This window comes from Dysidea avara, chromosome 7 (assembly GCF_963678975.1).
Source record: "Dysidea avara chromosome 7, odDysAvar1.4, whole genome shotgun sequence".
Lineage (NCBI taxonomy): Eukaryota > Metazoa > Porifera > Demospongiae > Dictyoceratida > Dysideidae > Dysidea > Dysidea avara.
Genome location: NC_089278.1, coordinates 24,961,488 through 24,982,051, shown reverse-complemented (window position 1 = coordinate 24,982,051; position 20,564 = coordinate 24,961,488). Strand labels below are relative to the sequence as shown.

Here is a 20,564-nt window from a genome sequence, read left to right as displayed (position 1 = left end):
ATCTAATCCAAAACAGCTAAGCTGTTTTAAAATGAGTGTGGCCCTCAAAAAGGCTATGGTGAAAAAAGATGTGTAATCCAAGGTGGCGGCCAAGAAATGGCTGTGATGGTAGGTTAATGGTAAAAATTTTAATAACGACAATTCAGGTGAATTTTGGTGCCGCTTGGTCTTGGCACAAAATTCACCTGAATTGTCATTATTAAATTTTTACCATTAACCTACCATCACAGCCATTTCTTGGCCGCCACCTTGGATTTCACTTCACCATAGCCTTTTTGAGGATCACACTCTTTTTTTACAGCTTGGCTGTTTTGGATTAGATTTCACTTCTTTTTGCATTTGTATATCCCAAAGCCGGCTTTGGGACTTTTTAAACCTATCTTTTTTTTACCACAGGAAGAAGAAAAGATGAAGCAGATGTTAAATACTTTCTGATTTCATCAGTAAATGTACAATTTATATATATAATTCGTATATTTATTACAGAATTATCTACATGGTTGTTTCTTTGTAACTGAACACTCTACAAGGTGGCTTCTTCTAGCTGATGTCTCTACAGGATCACTTGTTTGTAGTTGAACTCTCTACATGATGGTTTCTTTGTAGCTGAACTCTCTTCAAGGTAACTTCTTCTAGCTGATGTCTCTACAGGGTCACTAGTTTGTAGCTGAACTCTCTACATGGTGGTTTCTTTGTAACTGAACTCTCTACAAGGTGACTTCTTCTAGCTGATCTTTCTACAGGGTGATTTGTTTGTAGCTGAACTCTCTACAAGGTAACTTCTTCTAGCTGATCTCTGTACAGGGTGAATTGTTTGTAGCTAAACTCTACAAGATAAATTCTTCTAGCTGATCTCTCTACAGGGTGATTTGTTTGTAACTGAATGATTTGTTTGCAGCTGAACTCTCTACATGATAGTTTCTTTGTAGCTGAACTCTCTACAAGGTAACTTCTTCTAGCTGATCTCTCTACAGGGTGACTTGTTTGTAGTTGATCTCTCTACAGGGTGACTTGTTTGTGGCTGAACTCTCTACATGGTGGTTTCTTTGTGGCTGAACTCTCTACAAGGTGACTTCTTCTAGCTGAACTACCTCTTTCCGTAGTTGAACTCCCTACAAGGTAAGTTCTTCTAGCTGACCTATCTACAGAGTGAATTGTTTGTTACTGAACTCTCTACAGGGTGATTTGTTTGTAGCTGATCTCTATGCAGGTTACTTATTTCTAGCTGATCTTTTGAATACTCTTCAGGGTGACTGCTCTATTGGGATGACTGCTCTATTAGAGTATCTCGATCTCGCACTTAAGTTGGATTTCGTGTTATAACTCCGTGGCTTTAAGTCTGATTCTTCTACACCATTGAAGAGCCTTTCTAAGATGATTACTCCATCTGTACAGCGATTTTCAAAGCATTACCCCCAAGCAGTTTTTCTGGTAGTCGTTTTTTAATAGCTAATCTCGATTGCATAATTGTTACACACTGTTGGTTATTTCGTTGTATCTTCCTGGTTTTTAGCTTGATTTCTTTCAAACCACAAAAGAATTGAGGTTCAATAGTTAACCTATTCACCCACCGAGTTTCAGCTTCTTCCCGTAAGCGGTTTACCCTGTAGGCGTGACAACATATTGGTGTTATTTTTCGTGAATAATCGCTAATAACTCTTTGCCTGTTCATCATATTCCAGCCAAAGTTGGTACCGAGATGCGCCTTTATACCCCCCTTCTGTGTGCCATATGTCAAGGCAATCGAATATAACATTCGCATTTTATAGCAGCTTTTGTAAGTGTGCGAAAAGAGGAAGAAGAAAAAATGAAGAAACTAAGCCAATTTTTGAAGTCACATATCTCGGGAACGCTTGAAGCGATTTTGCTCAAATGTGGAATGTGGAGTACTGAAGTTGGAGGGAGTGTCCACAGCAAACATCGTCTTGTTTCATCAAGGAAGCACAGAGCTACGGAGGTGTGAAAATTACGTTTTCGTTCTTCCTGTCAATATACTCACGGGTGTTGCGCGCCGGCTTCTTGGGCCGCACGACACACTACCGTGTGTCTTGATAAGCTCTGTAAGTAATTGGACTTTGTTTAACCTAGCAAATAAATTGCTGGTTTAAGCATTTCTGTGATTAAGCTGACAAACAACATTTTAGCAGATAAAAGCTAAGATTTTAATATTTTCCAAAAACGGGAAAGTTAAGTAGCTAATCTACTACCAATGTTCAACTTTACAACCTGATGTGACTGGCCTGACAATACTTGTCAAGCCAGTTACACATTTAGCCACTCTTGTCTTAAATTGTAATTAAGTTCATGTCATTTCTTACAGTCATGCATGGGTGATAGCAGTGAGACTTAGTTCTGCTAGCAGTTCTGTTTTATTCTCAAACACCAATAAAGATTACCCCACCAGAGAGTCATTTGAAACATACTTCACTGTTGGTGATGATGAGCCTTACATTGTGGCTGAAACTTCAGCTAAGAATTACCCAACAAGGTTTACACTTGGTAATGGCTCACTGACTGCAAGCATATCTGATTTTCCTGACCTGGACTACAATGGTCCTCTGACAGAGGGTAGAGATTATAGTGTTTTTGTTAGATTCTTTTCTTTCAGTGCACCAGTAAGTAAGGATATCTGTAGGTACATGTATATGCACATTGACTTTGTAGATTCCTCGTTTACGAAGAAACTCTTTTCCAGATAGGCAATATAGTGTGTTCACATCCACTGAATTTTCTCTACCAATGACTACTGGTAAGAGTATGGTATATATTGTGCATGCATGCATGCAAATACAGTTGGATTTGATGCTATTATCTGAACATTGAATGCATCTGTTCAGTTATACATAGAAAACAATCAAAGACATGCTTAGAGTAATTGCATAGTGATATACATGTGTAGTTCTCACATCGTATTTCCTGGATTTCCAAAATACAGGATGAAAGTTATATCCATAATGTCAATATGTACTTGTTCTTTTATTTTTCATGTGCAATCGTTTAGTGTTATGTTAATGTATCTATATTGTTTCACAGCAAATACCATCAGCTTTGGTCAACCAGTTTATATCATTACTGAAAAAAATGAACTAGCAGTCGACCTGGTACTTAGTAATTCACTATCAGTAAATGTTACTGTGCATATTAATACTGATGATTTCACTGCTACTGGTAAGGATAATGTCCCTCATTATCAATAATGATGTATTCTGTAACTACCTTACAGATGATGTTGATTATTATTCTGGACCATACAATGTCACTGTGCTTAAAGGAATCACTACAGGACTTTTAAGTGTTACACTAATCGATGATAATTTACTAGAAGGAATTGAAGAATTTAATTTAACAATTGAGTTATCGTCATTGCCAGGTGGCATCTTCCCTGGCAACCACATTGAAACCTTAGTGGTTATTGTGGACAATGATGGTAATCATTATTTTGTATTAATTATTTTAATGCTTTAATTTTAATACACAGAAATTACTATCAATTTTGGTCAGCCGAAGTACACTGTAGATGAAGATGTTGGACTGTTGCAGCCTGTATTAATTCTTAGTAACCCCTCATCAGCTGATATCATCATAAAAGTCAAGAGTTTTGATGTGAATGCTACAGGTGAACATTTGTACAGAGAAGTACATAATAATCAAACGGTACGGTAGTACTGTTTAAGTAGGGATTCCCCCGAAAATGACGTGAGCTGCCTAAAATCCTGCCTTCAAAAATCATCCTAGAGACATCTTACACCACGAAAATCACCGTTACGGAATAATATTTGTCCATCTAGCATGAAATACAGCATTAAAAACAAGAAAAACTTACCGGTGACCGGATATAGAATTTTTTTTTAAATCTCCAAAACTTGAAATTTTGTCTCACTCACTCACTCACTCACCCACTGACCACAGTCACAAACCTAGAGGCCAAATGAAGCAGCGTACGGTCACCATTTTACGCCACAATAATAAACTCACCAGTGGGATGTGCCTTTTGGGGTTCCGACGAGTATAGGCCCTCTGCGCCTTTATCATTTCTTTTATTTTCAATCAGGCTGCTTGTCTTCTTCTTCATCATCCAACGAAACCATACCGAGGCATTAATTTTCCATATCAACACTTTCTTTCACAGCATATTTAGATGCCATGGAATTATTTCAGGGCTGGATATCAGAAGCACTTCAGTCCCTGCACTACTATAAGAGGTATACTAGCTAGATATCTGCAACTTTGCAATTGGGATCCTGTTCGTGATAGATTCGCGACCACATCCATCAAATAAGGACTAATGGCGATAGAGTGCAATCTAGCTATTTGACTTAACAGTAAACAAGATGACCTCACCCCTTATTGGTCTGCACACCCGTTTGGTAGATTGAGATACTCTAATAGAACAGTCACTGTTATTCATATATGATACAGTCACAAGTTACACTGTAACTAGCTGTGCTGCAACAAAAAAACTAAACAAACTAGTATTTTAAAAATTGTTAATTTAAAAGTGAAGTAGGGATCTATGCAATAAAAAGTAGTGAAACAGGAGATGAATGGTGGTATTACAACATAGCTCGGTGGGAAAATCCCTACTTTGGCATTGGCACATTAGCTATAATTATTATTTTGTTCAATGCCAAAGTAGGAATTTCCCACCAAGTTATGTTGTAATACCATCATTCATCTCTTGTTTCACTACTTTTTATTGCATACTTCATTTTTAAATTAACAATTTTTAAAATACTAGTAATAGAACTGTTTTGGTGTGCCATAGTAGCTGAAGTACTTTTCCCTTTTCAATATAGTTAAAGACTGCATTAACGAATGACTGATTTTGTGACCAAAGGCTTAGGTCTGTAAAGACATACGCATAGGCCAGTAGGTTACTAAGTCATGTGCCATAAACCCAGATGTGACAAAAACTTTACGACAGATGAAGTTGAAAATTTATAATGACATAGCCATATCTGTTGAAAGCTTAATGCTGCAGCATACTGGTAAAATAATCTGTCAAAGACAAAAATCAGGCCATGCAGACTAGGCATTATATCCTTCTATTAGACTGGTATTATCAAACCTTTGATCCTTTGGCGAAACAGCATATGAATAGTTACAAAAGAAACACAGATAAAATTGCATTATGAGTGATGTTGTTTGTAGCCTATTAGCCTGTAGTAGTAGTAGTCATTCATTGCCTACTACTGTATACGTACATTTTTTTCAAGGTAAATAATTTTTTAGGATTAACAATTATCAGCAGTTTTATTTTCAAGGATCACTCATTTTTCACTTAGATTATCTCTATAGCAATGAGCCAATCCTGATAATCATTAATTTTCAAGGAGGACAATTTCGTGGACAGCAAAGTCCACAAAAATTACGTCCTTCGAAAATTTGTATATTGCGGTATGCTCCCATCTTAACCTATCATGCTTTTACGCAGTGCTCAAAAATCTTTCCTATAATCTTCATAATTTAGTTTTCAAACTAGAGATCATATGCTATAAAGCTGACTATTTTATTAGAGAGCATCAAGTTCCTTGACTGTTGTATTAGAGTAAGTGACTGCTCTATTGGAGTATCTTGTTGATATTCAGTGAGGTGTAAGTAAGTAATCAGTAAGGAAAATATGCATCAAGCAGTATTACTAAAGTCAGTTAACTGTGTATTTAGTTCATTATTTGCTTTCACTTTTTTGAGGGCATGCATTGCAAACTATAATTAAATTTTTCCTCTATGTGTATAATGCTGGTATAATACTTGATGCTTTTAGTTACATCTGTTATACTTCAAGTTATGCTGGCATGATCAGCTGTGACCTAGCGATTTATATAAACACACGAAATGAATTTTGTTGATGAGTAAAATACATTCATGTAGGGGCAGAGAAATCAGTGCGCCCTCCTTTTCCAATGCCCAGTTGCTAAAGTAAAGCAACTATTGTGGTCATTAGCCAACTTATTTTGCTTTGATTTACTGGGATTAGTGCTAAAGGTTATACAAGAATGGAATATTGCATGAATCAGTGGTGGGAGTGCATGAGATCAAGATACTCTAATAGAGCAATCACCTAACTTCTCTAATAGAACATTCAGCAAAATCATACAGTCCTGCTACACAATTAATTCAATCTCTCTCCATTAACACATATATCTATCTAATCCAAAACAGCCAAGCTGTAAAAAAAGAGTGCGGCCCTCAAAAAGGCTATGGTGAAAAAAGATGTGAAATCCAAGGTGGCGGCCAAGAAATGGCTGTGATGGTAGGTTAATGGTAAAAATTTTAATAACGACAATTCAAGTGAATTTTGTGCCAAGACCAAGCGGCACCAAATTCACTGAATTGTTGTTATTAAAATTTTTACCATTAACCTACCATCACAGCCATTTCTTGGCCGCCACCTTGGATTTCACATCTTTTTTCACCATAGCCTTTTTGAGGGCCGCACTCTTTTTTTACAGCTTGGCTGTTTTGGATTAGATTTCACTTCTTTTTGTATTTGTATACCCCAAAGCCGGCCTATGGCCGGCTTTAGGGCTTTTTAACCTGTCATTTTTTTCTTACTACAGGAAGAAGAAAAGATGAAGCAGGGTGATTTCTTTGTAGCTGACCTCTCTGCAAGGTGATCCTTCTAGCTGATCCCTCTACTGGATGACTTGTTTGTAGCTGAACTCTCTACAGGGTGATTTGTTTGTAGCTGAACTCTCTACAAGGTAACTTCTTCTAGCTGATCTTTCTACAGGGTGATTTGTTTGTAGCTGAATTCTCTACAGGGCGATTTGTTTGCAGCTAAACTGCTGAACTCTCTACAATGTAACTTCTTCTAGCTAAACTCTCTACGGGTGGCTTGTTCCTAGCTGATCTCTCTACAGGGTGACTTGTTTGTAGCTGAACTCTCTACAAGGTGATTTGTTTGTAGCTGCACTCTCTACAAGGTAACTTCTTCTAGCTGATCTTTCTACAGGGTGATTTGTTTGTAGCTGAATTCTCTACAGGGCGATTTGTTTGCAGCTGAACTCTCTATATGGTAGTTTCTTTGTAGCTGAACCCTCTACAGGGTGATTTGTTTGTAGATGAATTCTCTACAGGGTGATTTATTTGCAGCTGAACTCTCTACATGGTAGTTTCTTTGTAGCTGAACTCTCTACAACGTAACTTCTTCTAGCTGAACTCTCTACAGGATGACTTGTTTGTAGCTGAACTCTCTACAGGGTGATTTGTTTGTAGCTGAACTCTCTACAAGGTAACTTCTTCTAGCTGATCTTTCTACAGGGTGATTTGTTTGTAGCTGAATTCTCTACAGGGCGATTTGTTTGCAGCTAAACTCTCTACATGGTAGTTTCTTTGTAGCTGAACTCTCTACAATGTAACTTCTTCTAGCTGAACTCTCTACAGGATGACTTGTTTCTAGCTGATCTCTCTACAGGGTGACTTGTTTGTAGCTGAACTCTCTACAGGGTGATTTGTTTGTATATAGCTGAACTCTCTACAAGGTAACTTCTTCTAGCTGACCTTTATACAGGGTAATTTGTTTGTAGCTGAACTCTCTACAGGGTGATTTGTTTGTAGCTGAACTCTCTACAAGGTAACTTCTTCTAGCTGACCTTTCTACAGGGTAATTTGTTTGTAGCTGAATTCTCTACAGGGCGATTTGTTTGCAGCTGAACTCTCTATATGGTAGTTTCTTTGTAGCTGAACTCTCTACAGGGTGATTTGTTTGTAGCTGAATTCTCTACAGGGTGATTTATTTGCAGCTGAACTCTCTACATGGTAGTTTCTTTGTAGCTGAACTCTCTACAACGTAACTTCTTCTAGCTGAACTCTCTACAGGATGACTTGTTTCTAGCTGATCTCTCTACAGGGTGACTTGTTTGTAGCTGAACTTTCTACAGGGTGATTTGTTTGTAGCTGAATTCTCTACAGGGCGATTTGTTTGCAGCTGAACTCTCTACATGGTAGTTTCTTTGTAGCTGAATTCTCTACAATGTAACTTCTTCTAGCTGAACTCTCTACAGGATGACTTGTTTCTAGCTGATCTCTCTACAGGGTGACTTGTTTGTAGCTGAACTCTCTACAGGGTGATTTGTTTGTAGCTGAACTCTCTACAAGGTAACTTCTTCTAGCTGATCTTTCTACAGGGTGATTTGTTTGTAGCTGAATTCTTTACAGGGCGATTTGCTTGCAGCTGAACTCTCTACATGGTAGCTTCTTTGTAGCTGAACTCTCTACAATGTAACTTCTTCTAGTTGAACTCTCTACAGGATGACTTGTTTCTAACTGATCTCTCTACAGGGTGACTTGTTTGTAGCTGAACTCTCTACAGGGTGATTTGTTTGTAGCTGAACTCTCTACAAGGTAACTTCTTCTAGCTGATCTTTCTACAGGGTGATTTGTTTGTAGCTGAATTCTCTACAGGCGATTTGTTTGCAGCTGAACTCTCTACATGGTAGTTTCTTTGTAGCCGAACTCTCTACAGTGTAACTTATTCTAGCTGAACTCTCTACAGGTGGCTTGTTTCTAGCTGATCTCTCTACAGAGTGTCTTGTTTCTAGCTGAACTTTCTACAGGGTGATTTGTTTGTAGCTGAACTCTCTACAAGGTAACTTCTTCTAGCTGATCTTTTTACAGGGTAATTTGTTTGTAGCTGAATTCTCTACAGGGCGATTTGTTTGCAGCTGAACTCTCTACATGGTAGTTTCTTTGTAGCTGAACTCTCTACAATGTAACTTCTTCTAGCTGAACTCTCTACACGGTGACTTGTTTGTAGCTGAACTCTCTACAGGGTGATTTGTTTGTAGTTGAACTCTCTACAAGGTAACTTCTTCTAGCTAATCTACTTTTCTACAGGGTGATTTGTTTGTAGCTGAATTCTCTACAGGGCGATTTGTTTGCAGCTGAACTCTCTATATGGTAGTTTCTTTGTAGCTGAACTCTCTACAGGGTGATTTGTTTGTAGCTGAACTCTCTACAAGGTAACTTCTTCTAGCTGATCTTTCTACAGGGTGATTTGTTTGTAGCTGAATTCTCTACAGGGCGATTTATTTGCAGCTGAACTCTCTACATGGTAGTTTCTTTGTAGCTGAACTCTGTACAACGTAACTTCTTCTAGCTGAACTCTCTACAGCATGACTTGTTTCTAGCTGATCTCTCTACAGGGTGACTTGTTTGTAGCTGAACTTTCTACAGGGTGATTTGTTTGTAGCTGAACTCTCTACAAGGTAACTTCTTCTAGCTGATCTTTCTACACGGTGATTTGTTTGTAGTTGAATTCTCTACAGGTGATTTGTTTGCAGCTGAACTCTTTTACATGGTGGTTTCTTTGTAGCTGAACTCTCTACAAAGTGACTTCTTCTAGCTGATCTATCTACAGGATGACTTGTTTCTAACTGAACTCTCTACAGTGTGATCTGTTAATAGCGGAACTTTCTACTGGGTGATTTGTTTGCAGCTAAACTCTTTGCATGATTGTTTCTTTGTAACTGAACTCTCTACAAGGTGACTTCTTCTAGCTGATCTCTCTACAGGATGACTTGTTTCTAACTGAACTCTCTGCAGTGTGATCTGTTCATAGCGGAACTTTTTACTGGGTGATTTGTTTGTAGCTAAACTCTTTGCATGATTGTTTCTTTGCAACTGAACTCTCTACAAGGTAACTTCTTCTAGCTGATCTCTCTACAGGGCAATTTGTTTGTAGCTGAATTCTCTACAGGGTGATTTATTTGAGCTGAACTCTCTACATGATGGCTTATTTGTAGCTGAACTCTCTATTAGGTACCTTCTTCTAGCTGATCTGACTACAGGGTGACTTGTTTGTAGCTGAATTCCCTACAGAATAACTTCAATATAATATAACTGAGTAAATTATAAATGCAGCTGAATGCTTTATTAGGGTGACTGTTCTATTAGAGTATCTCGATCTCGCATTTGCTGCACCTAGTTGCCTTTCGAATCATAACTCAGTGATTTGTAATCCGATTCTTCTGTACTACTGCAAGGACTTTCTATGATGATTATTCCAGCTACATACTGATTTTCAGCTCGTTGCTCTAAGCGGTTTGCCTGGTAGATACGAAAAGTAATAGTTTTTTTATTCATAAAAATCGATCGCGTAATTTTGACACAGGTTGGGTTTCGTGTCATATCTCCGTGGTCTTTATCCCGATTCCTTTCAAACCACAAAAAGGCACTCCTACGATGGTTGCTCCATCTACATATCAATTTTCAACTCATTCCTCCAAGGCGTTTACCCTGTAGGCGTGACAGACCTTCGACCTTATTTTACGCAAATAATCGGTCATAACTCCGTGAATGTTCATCGGATTCCTACCAATGTTGGTACGGAGATCCGCCTTAATGAGCCCTTTAAGTGTGCCAAATTTCAGCCAAATCCGAGCACGCATTCGTGTTTTATGGCGAAGTGTGCAAGATGAAGAAGAAGAAAAAACGAAGAAATTAAAATGAAATTTTGTTCGCTCGTATCTCGGAAATGGCTGGAGCGATTTTCTTCAAATTTGGTATGTAGACTACCCTAACTGGGCGGCACGTCTCCAGCAAATTTGGTTCCAATCGGATAAGGGATCACAGAGCTACATAGGTGTGAAAATTGCGTTTTCTTTCTTCCTGTTAATATACTCACGGTGTGGCGCGCCGACTTCTTGGGCCGCACGACACACTATCGTGTGTCTTGATACATAATCAAGAGCATGAGTCGATCTGAAATGGCTTCATGTATTTAATTGTACAGTATCTTAATGATAGTCATTGCTAATAGGAGTATCCTATTGAAGTATACATGTACCACTGAAAATGCTCTCAGATTCAATCTCAAAATTTTCCTATGGAGAGTATTCCCCAGACCCCTCTAGTATTGGCATGTGTTTCACATGCTAGTGTTCTTTGCACACTATGGTACAGTTAAAACACTTTGTAACTTACAGCCATCCCACATGACTTGCCCCCCACCCCCACCACCACCACCACCACCACCACCACTTTTGAGTACTGTTCTCACCCCTGCATTCATGATAACCATGGCTGCATTTTATAGGCTTTGTATATATCACACAACACGCAATCTCTGACTGCTACATGCTATACATGTGACAATTCTATAGAAAACATTGACTATGATTCTGGACCATTCGACATTGTGATACCTTCTGAAGTAGTCAATTTGACTTTTAACATTTCAATATTCACTGACAATATATTGGAAGGAGATGAAGCATTCTACCTTAGAATTGATTCATCATCTGTACCTGATAATGTTACTGTTGGTAAATGGAACACAACAACTGTAGTGATATTGGATGATGATTGTAAGTATTTCAATATAATCTTCATATCAAGTATATATAAATACCATAGCTATTACCATCACATTCAATCAGTCAACATATATTACTGATGAGGACAGTGGAATGGTACAGGTTGAACTAGTAATCAGTAATCCATCAATGACTGATATAACAGTACAAGTTAGCACCATTGACATCACTACAAATGGTATACAATAGGTCATACAGATAAAGTACTAATAGTATTATATTATTACAGGTGATGATGATTATGATACTGGACCATACAATGTTACATTATTTGCTGGAATGATCAGGAGAAGGTTTAACATTGTCATAATTGATAACAATGTATTAGAAGATAGTGAAACCTTCAACATATCTATTCATTCAACCTCATCACCCCATGAAATATTCTCTAATAATCAAGCATCACAAGTAGTTATTAATGATAATGACAGTAAGTATTAGTAACCTATCCATAAAAGGAAATACAAATAGATAAAAGTGTTTGGTATTGCAATGGTCAAATGGTGAAGTATGTAGCTTACTGTACTGTGGGAATTCCTACTCCTAAAAGAAAGTAGTGCCTGCCAATCTGCCTTACTGATGAAAGTTAAATGCTAAATGCATTTAATACAACCACCACCATTGCATGAAACAGCTCTAGAGTGGCAAATGCCTTTTGAGGTTCTGACAAACATCTGCTCTCTCTATCTTGCCTTTATTTTTCACCTCCAATTCTCTTTATCATTTTGTATTGACACTTTTCTTTACAGGAACGAATATAGACACCATAAAATTTATTTAAATCTCTTAGATTATTACAATATGGTCAGCACAGTAATGGTAAAATATTCAGCACTTGTAAACTAAAAAGTGAAGCAATAGACTACTGGATTGCTACTTTAGCTTTGAGTATGTATCAATGTAGGGATTCTTCCACACAGATGTATAGTAATACCATCAATCATATCTCTTGTTTCACAACTTTTATTGCATGAATACCTACTTCATTCTTCTTAAATACACTAGTACTATATACTGTTTATTATATCTAGTTATACAAGTACACAAAAAATTTAGAATTTTCAACTAGAGTAGGGACCATAGCACATCGATAAAAAGTACTCAAACAAGCTAGAGTAGTACACGATATTAAATCACAATAAGACGTGTTATATCCCTACTGTGCTCTTCTTATGGTATCTTGAGCACAGTAGGGATATATCACTTCTCATTATTTTACTGTGATTTAATATTGTGCACTACTCCAGCTTGTTTGAGTACTTTTTATCGATGTGCTATGGTCCCTACTCTAGTTGAAAATTTCAAATTTTTTGCATACTTGTTTGTTATTTTTTTTGTAATCATTATGGCTGGTGAACCCACACATACCGCATCAAAATAAATGGCGCCACGCGCCCCAGATACTAATTATCATCTGAAAAGTGAAGTATCCATTATGCTTTGTTGTCAACTATGTTCAACCTGTTACACAGCGTTACGAATCAAGAACTGTTTGAAAAGCGCCTCTGCAATCAAAGTAGCCACTAGGATGATTTCCATTATGAAGGGAAGCCATCACATGCCACAGCAAAATCGCCACCTTTCGCTGTCAGCAGAGAGGAATGGGACACAAAGGAGGACACTGGTAAATGCATTGTGCATACTGCGGTATGCCAAAAGGTACCTCTCAAGTTGAAGCAATCTCGAACAGTGAAAAAAATCAAGCCCGTAGCTTTAGCCGTTATCAAGTTATGCTTGTCTGAAGGAATCAGTTAGTCAGTCAGGCAGTCAGTCAGTAGAAAATTCCATTTAATAATTTTTTTTTTAATTTCGTAGCAACTTGTTGAAAGCGTTTTGGGTCAATCTAAAAGCTTGTTTGGGCTTAGTTTTACCTAACCAATACTGCCCCATCGTTGTCAGGGAAAATTGAGGCTGGTTTTTGGGTGATGTTTTTTCGTGGGCCACACCTACTCCTTTGTGGTCCCTACTACACAGTACCATCGTACTGTATGATTAATTTTATATGCACAAAGAGGTGTATGTGTACTTTCAGCCTTATAATGCTCAACCTGCTTTCTGTAACTAGACATCATAGTGAATTTCAGCCATGCGGTATATATTACTAAGGAAGATTACGGACTGGTTCAGCCTGAAATAACCCTCAGTAACCCATCAGCATTTGATATTGCTATACAAGTTAGAAGTATTAGCATCAATGTGACCACTGGTTAGTAAAGGCATATTATTTGTCCTTAAAATATGTGTAAGCTTCTGTAGATGATTACAATCCTGGACCATATGATATTGTTGTTCATGCCACTGAGATTAATGTCACATTTGATGTTCCAATAACTATTGATAACTTGCTGGAAGGAGATGAAATATTTCATTTAGTGATTGACTCATCATCACTACCTGATGCGGTTACTACTGGTGATCAGGAAACAACTGTTGTGCTGATACTTGATGATGATCGTGAGTATAGTTACATAGCACTGAGTTAACTAAATGCTTTCTAAAAAGATAAATGTTCCTTTATCCAGGTACATTCTAGGCTCCCCGGTTTCGTTAATCTCACTGTGTTTATTAAGTTCTTAGACTCCCTTGGCTTAGAGACCACCCTATTATCCTCTAATATGTGATGCTGAAAAATTAACACTATTATGCTCGTAATTATTATTCCGAATTTATAACTTACAATAATAATAACTTTTGGGTTTGTGAAAAACTGTTTAAAACTAAACGTATTGCTGCTTGTGAAAATTTTAACATCTTGGGTGCTTTGTAATGTATCCCATTAGTAAACTAGTCATGTCAAAGAGCTACTTGACTTCTCTATTATAGTCACTGACTATTCTATTAGAGTATGATTTCTATCAGTGACATGTATTTTCACCAGCAAGTATGGCACAATAAGTCCACTTATTCATTATACCTATGCTTCAGGCATCTATTATATTCAATATTATGTCATCATAATTTATGGGTGACTACTTGGTAAACATGTAATAAGACTGCAAGTTGCATGTGTGTCTTTTTGTAAACCCAGACCATAAAATGTTCAAAAGATAAATTTTATTCATTTTCATTAATGCTCTATTAGACTAATTCACTACGTCCTGATTGTTTTATTGGAGGGTGTATTATTCAATGCAAACAAGTTGATATTGTGCGACCCACATGTATGCTTTAGCTTGTCATCAGCTCTGTGTATTGCTTTAATGTAGCTATCAGTATCAACTTCAGTAAATCACTCTACACAAATGATGAGAATACTAGAATGATCCAATCCACACTACTTCTAACTAATCCATCATCAAATGATATTACAGTACAAGTTAGAAGTACCAATATTACTGCATATGGTAAGCATGGTTAATAACCAATGAGTATTACATGGAATATTAATGTTAGGAAGAGGTATTGATTATGATTCTGGTCCTTTCAACTTGATAATTCCTGCTGGAGGAACTAGTTATCAGTTCAGCATTGAAATTATCAATGATAACATTCTTGAAAGTTTTGAAATCTTTAATTTAACAATTAATCCACTCTCTTTACCCACCAATGTCAGTGTTGGCAACCCTAATCAGACTATGGTGTTAATTATTGACAATGATGGTAAGTTCAGGAGCTCAAGCAGATAATTCTGTATGTGTCACATTGCAAATTCATTTTCTGTAGCAATTGTCGTTAGCTTTTCCCAATCACTGTACACTTTTGCGGAAAATATTGGAGTGGCCAGACCTGAACTAATTTTCAGCAATCCCTCTGATACCAATGTAACAGTGATTGTTATTAGTAGCAACAACAAAGCAACAGGTAATTATATACAAGATTCAAGTTTCTAAAGTTGCATAATTTTGTCCACAGGTGGTCCTGACTTTGTGTCTGATAACAGCATTGGTGAGAACAAAGCATTGTTTATTATAATCTTCAGCCCAGTATTTAGATTTCATATCTGGACCATACAATATTACATTTCCTGCTGGGGTAACTAGGGTATCCTTTGATATTACACTAAATGATGATGGAGTAACAGAGGGAAGAGAATCTTTTAACCTTACAATATCTGATATTTTACACCCCAATGTAACTCTAGGCAATATTCAGCAAGCTATGGTATCAATAGTGGATGATGCTAGTAAGCAATTATCACACATCTACATTTCATGTAATACAACATACTTGTAAAGGTGTGGTAATGTTCAGTCAATCAACTTATGAGATTAATGAGGGTGATGGTTTACTACAAGCTGTGCTAGTACTTAGTGTATCACTGGCCAGTGATACAGTCCTACAAGTTGAAACTAGTAGCATTACTGCAACAGGTACATACATAATTTAATGTTTTCACTGTAAAACCATGTGTTTCTGTTCCAATGCTGCAGGAGATGATTATCGATCAGGAGTACATAATGTAACATTAGCAGCTAGAATGACTAGTGTACAAATCAGTGTAACTATTAAAGATGACACTATACTTGAATCACAAGAAGAGTTTAAGCTAACCATCTTATCCCTATCACTGTCAGAAACTCTGATCATTGGCAGTCCTGGTGAAGCTATAGTCACTGTTATAGACAATGACTGTAAGTTGTACCCTTTGTGGTGAATTTTGGAGGTGTCTAAATGCTTAAACCTTTTTTATGTTTACTATAGATTTCAGACCACTGGGGCCTACACAATTTAATAACCCTTAGGCTCTGTAGTAGCACCTTTGCTTTGTTTAGGTGCCACAACACAGGGCCTTCTGGTTACTAAATTACATAGACCCCTGTAATCTATAGTCCAACTATCTGCATAAAATGTACAATCACACAATGTTTGACCAGCTTCACTACCAATTCAATGATGTGCTACTGCTCCCCATCAAGCAAAATCATTTCCAAGGCCAGAAGTTGTCATTCAATCTTGTCACAAAAAGACAACTTTCAAAACCTGTCTCATTTACATAGTTTAAGTTTGAGGAATCTGAAGCATAAATTCAGTAGTATGACTGAGTAGCTACCCATTTATGAATTGTATGTGATTTGGAATGGTTTTGTAACATCTTGTCATATCAATTTATGGGTAAGTAGAATTCTAGGATAACAGGAATGGGATGGGAACAGAAAGTAGTAACAGGAACTATCAATGGAAGGTGTCTGACAAAGTTAATTTACACAATGCTTCTTTGGAGCAATGTTATTGAAACACTATAACAGAGCAGTCACCCAGCATTAAAATACTCTAATAGAGCAGTCAAGCAATTTGTTAACTATCCCACCAGGGACCTGCATTGAAAGCCTGTGAATTGATGGACTATTTAACGGTTTACAAAGTATTCTAGTTAACTGACATTGCATATTATAGGCTGGAGAATGTAGTGGTATGCTTATTAGGTTGGAGCGGCTTAATGAGGGGGCCACATGACTATAGCCTCCTCATTGGAGTTCCAGCTTGGCAAGCATACTGTAGCTGCCACACATCCCATCATGTGACCTATATCATGAGTACATATGCAGGTACTGTCAGTTAGCTAAACCTCTTCATAGTTCATGGTTGAATCTTTTAAAAGTTTTAAATGAGTAGCTATTGCTTTTAGTGTTCATAACTTAGCCAGTCCATTGCTTGTACCAGCTATAGTCCATCAAATTGATAGGCTTACTTTCAATGCAGGTCCCTGGTGGGATAGTTATTAACAAAACAGTCTTAACTGTTGGCTCTATTAGAGTGTTCCAACTGAAACATCAAACAATGAAGCTGCAAAAAAACATTGTACTGTAAAATCCAACCTGTATAATGACATTATGACCATCACAGGAATTTTTCGGTAGTCATCCCTGTTCCTGTTTTCTGTTACCATCTGTATTCCTAGAATTCTACTTATCCTAATTTTATACCCTTTATGAAGCTGTTGTCTTTGCTAATTTCATTGATGTTAGGGCCATTGACTGTACAGTTTTCTCAATCAACTTTTATGGATTCAGAGTCATCCACAAATATGACAATTGTTTTGGTTCTGGGTGGAGGTACCTCCTCTAGTGACATTACTATAACAGTGATACCTTCTGAGCAGTCTCCATTATCTGCTGAAGGTAAGAAGTGTTTAGCTGCAATGTGGTGATGTTAATTTATCAGGTAATGGAGTGGACTACACATCAACACCATTGTTGGCCACTTTCTCTGTTGGAACTACCAGAATTGAAATTAGTGTACCAATTACTGAAGATGACATAATAGAACCATTGGAAGAACTTGACTTTATTTTTGCCATTCCTTTATCAATAAGTGATGTGATTGTCGCTGGAACTGAAATGATTGCTACTGGTATTATTATAGATAGTACTGGTGAGTAGGTTTAGTAATATGTGTTCAGATAATTTCTGTATCTATTTTACATAGTTGCAAGGATGACATTTAATCAGTCAGTTTATATGGTTGGTGAGTCTGATGGAGAAGTCCATCTTGAAATAAACCTCAGTAATCAGACATCACGATCAATTAACTTAACTGTAGAAGTATTATCTGATGGTACTAATGCAACAGGTAGGTACTGTGCGTGTATAAAATGTATTGTAATGTTGTGACATTACAGGAGGTGTTGATTACCGATCAGGACCATATAGTCTAGTATTATCTGCTGGAACACAAAGTGTTTCATTTAACATTTCAGTGTATGATGATAACATATTAGAATACAATGAAACATTTATTATAACAATTACTATTGATGATCCAACACTTAGTGATAGGATATCAACTGATACTACTTCAGTAATCATAATAGATGATGATCGTAAGTTAACAACCACTATTACTAGATATTAAACTTCATTTGCCACATAGCCATCATTGTTGAATTCAGTCACTCACTATATTATGTAAAAGAGGATGATACAAAAATACAATTTGCTCTACTTTTCACTAACCCATGTGCATTTGAAATAACTGTAATCATCAATACCACTGGTATAACTGCTCTGGGTAAGTGACACAATACAACAACTATTTATGATGTTGACACACAACACAGGTGATATTGATTATGAACAGGGGCCATACATGATTACATTTCCTGCCAATACAACTGAGACATTGTATGATATTTCAATTACTGTTGACAATATTTTGGAAGTTGATGAGATGTTTGATATCACAATTGATTCATGTTTACTTCCTTTTGATGTGTTCACTGGAAGTATTTATCAGGCACTGGTCATTATATTGGATGATGATCGTAAGGAGTCTTAGTAGTTACTGTACTATGTGGTTGTGTAGATATATACAGTACCATATTTCCTCACATACAAGCCTGCATGGGCTTTCATTTTTCCCCAACATTTTAACCAATCTTGTAGATATAGGGTCTTTAGGCATTTATTTTGTGTAATCCTGAGTGGCATCTGGCATTTAATTGAAATTGAGTTGTGGTGTTCTACCATTATTGTAATGGTAAGTGTAGAGGACTTTTATACAATGTGTCTACTACAGAAAGAAGTGTACCTAAAATGTTTGAATAACAGTTGTATGATCTCAGGTCCTGGTTGTTGTGGCTCCTCTGGCGCATGCCTAGACTGCATGTTGCGGGGGATCAAGTCACAACTGGGTCTGGGATTTTTTCCTGAATTCTTCATGTTTCAGCTACACATTTCTGACTCCTTGTATTCTCGTAGGCTTTAAGCCTCCTCAAAGGTCCCTAGTGGGATAGCATTCACAGAATGATACATACTTATTTGCATGTGCTGTATGTGGACTCACACTAACTGCTCACACACATAATCACTTGTAGCATCTTCAGCCTTAGATGGCTCTAAACTTAGTGTTAATAAGTTTGACAAAAAAGGGATAGAACTAAAACCACTAACAGTATACTTCATTGAGACCAGGTGTTATTTTCCAAATGTACTGGAAACTGCCTAGCTTATAATCAAGGCAGGCATTAATCAAGTGCGGCTTTTATAGGTTTCAGGGAGTCAGAAACTTAATATTAAAACTGTTGAAGGTAGAAAAATCCCAACCTAGGTGGTGACTTAATCCTCAGACAGCTTAATATACAAGGACATGTGGTACATGATTATGTGTATAATGCCTATTGTCATTTTATTATGTTTACATACATTTACATACTTGTGTCTGTAGCAATTACAGTGAGATTCAGTGAAGAAAATTTGCAATTTAATGAGAATGTGAGGGCACAACCTATATTAGCTCTCAGTAGTCCATCATCATTTGATATTATCATCAATGTGATTACTAATGATATCACTGCAACGGGTGTGAATAGCAGCGAATGTTTGGAAGCCGGCGGTGCAAGTGATTACCTTTATGGAGTATACGCTGTCACTTTTACAGCTAATGTGACCGTACGGATTGTGGATATTCCGATGTGTGATGACAGTGTACTTGAGGAGGACGAGACATTTAGTCTTACCATTGTTTCAAATTCCCACCCCAACAATGTGACAAACGGCAGCCCTGACCATATCACTGTTGCCATTGTGGATAATGATCGTAAGTTTTACAAATAGATATTACATGTTGTACATAATGAATGTTGTTAACTATAGCAATTAACGTGATGTTTCATCAACCGATGTACAATTTTAATGAAAGTGATGGAATAGTTCAATTGATAGTCAACTTCAGTAACCCGTCATCCACTGATACCACTGTACTAATTGAAAGCAATAACATCACTGCATATAGTAAGTGCTGCTTTTATTGTGCTAAATCTTTTAACTGTAGTAACTTCACAGGGAGTATTGATTATGATTCTATGCCACACAATATCACTGTTCCCGCTGGTGATACCAATGGGGAATTCAATGTTACATTGAAGGATGATAGTATATTTGAACTTACAGAGACATTCAGTATTTCCTTACATGTTGATGCAACTCCACTTAAGATCAGCACAGATGGTGGTGTTGTAGTAGTGACTATACAAGATGATGATCGTAAGTGTTGATGATAATAAAGTTCCAGTTCTCATCATGATATTTGTGTGTATAGCTATTACTGTACAGTTTACCCAATCAACATATTTGATTGATGAAAATGAAGAAATTGTACAGCTAACACTGGACTTCAGCAATCCATCATCATTTGATATCATGGTACCAGCAAACACTATGGATATTAATGCCACTGGTAAGTGAAATATTCTGAAAATAGTGCTAAATATTATTAATTGGTTTCTGAAATACAGAAGGGACTGACTATGTTTGTACTCCGTCGTGTAATGTCACGTTTGGTATTGGAGAAGTTACAGAAGTGTTTGAT

The 20,564-nt window shown here is 37.0% G+C and overlaps 1 protein-coding gene across 1 annotated transcript; it reads left to right on the top strand.

The window, feature by feature from the left end:
* The first annotated feature begins 2,739 nt into the window (after positions 1 to 2,739).
* LOC136261113 (adhesion G-protein coupled receptor V1-like) lies at positions 2,740 to 20,440 on the top strand. The gene is made up of 26 exons (XM_066055081.1): positions 2,740 to 2,749; positions 3,034 to 3,168; positions 3,224 to 3,427; positions 3,479 to 3,616; positions 11,106 to 11,309; positions 11,359 to 11,496; positions 11,548 to 11,748; positions 13,384 to 13,524; positions 13,575 to 13,772; positions 14,525 to 14,662; positions 14,712 to 14,918; positions 14,982 to 15,119; positions 15,171 to 15,203; positions 15,250 to 15,441; positions 15,494 to 15,628; positions 15,689 to 15,889; positions 17,225 to 17,377; positions 17,421 to 17,630; positions 17,685 to 17,828; positions 17,878 to 18,078; positions 18,129 to 18,266; positions 18,316 to 18,519; positions 19,422 to 19,793; positions 19,850 to 19,987; positions 20,039 to 20,239; positions 20,295 to 20,440. The coding sequence occupies exons 1-26, from the start codon at positions 2,740 to 2,742 to the stop codon at positions 20,438 to 20,440; spliced, it is 4,320 nt and encodes a 1,439-aa protein (XP_065911153.1).
* Positions 20,441 to 20,564: the final 124 nt, after the last annotated feature.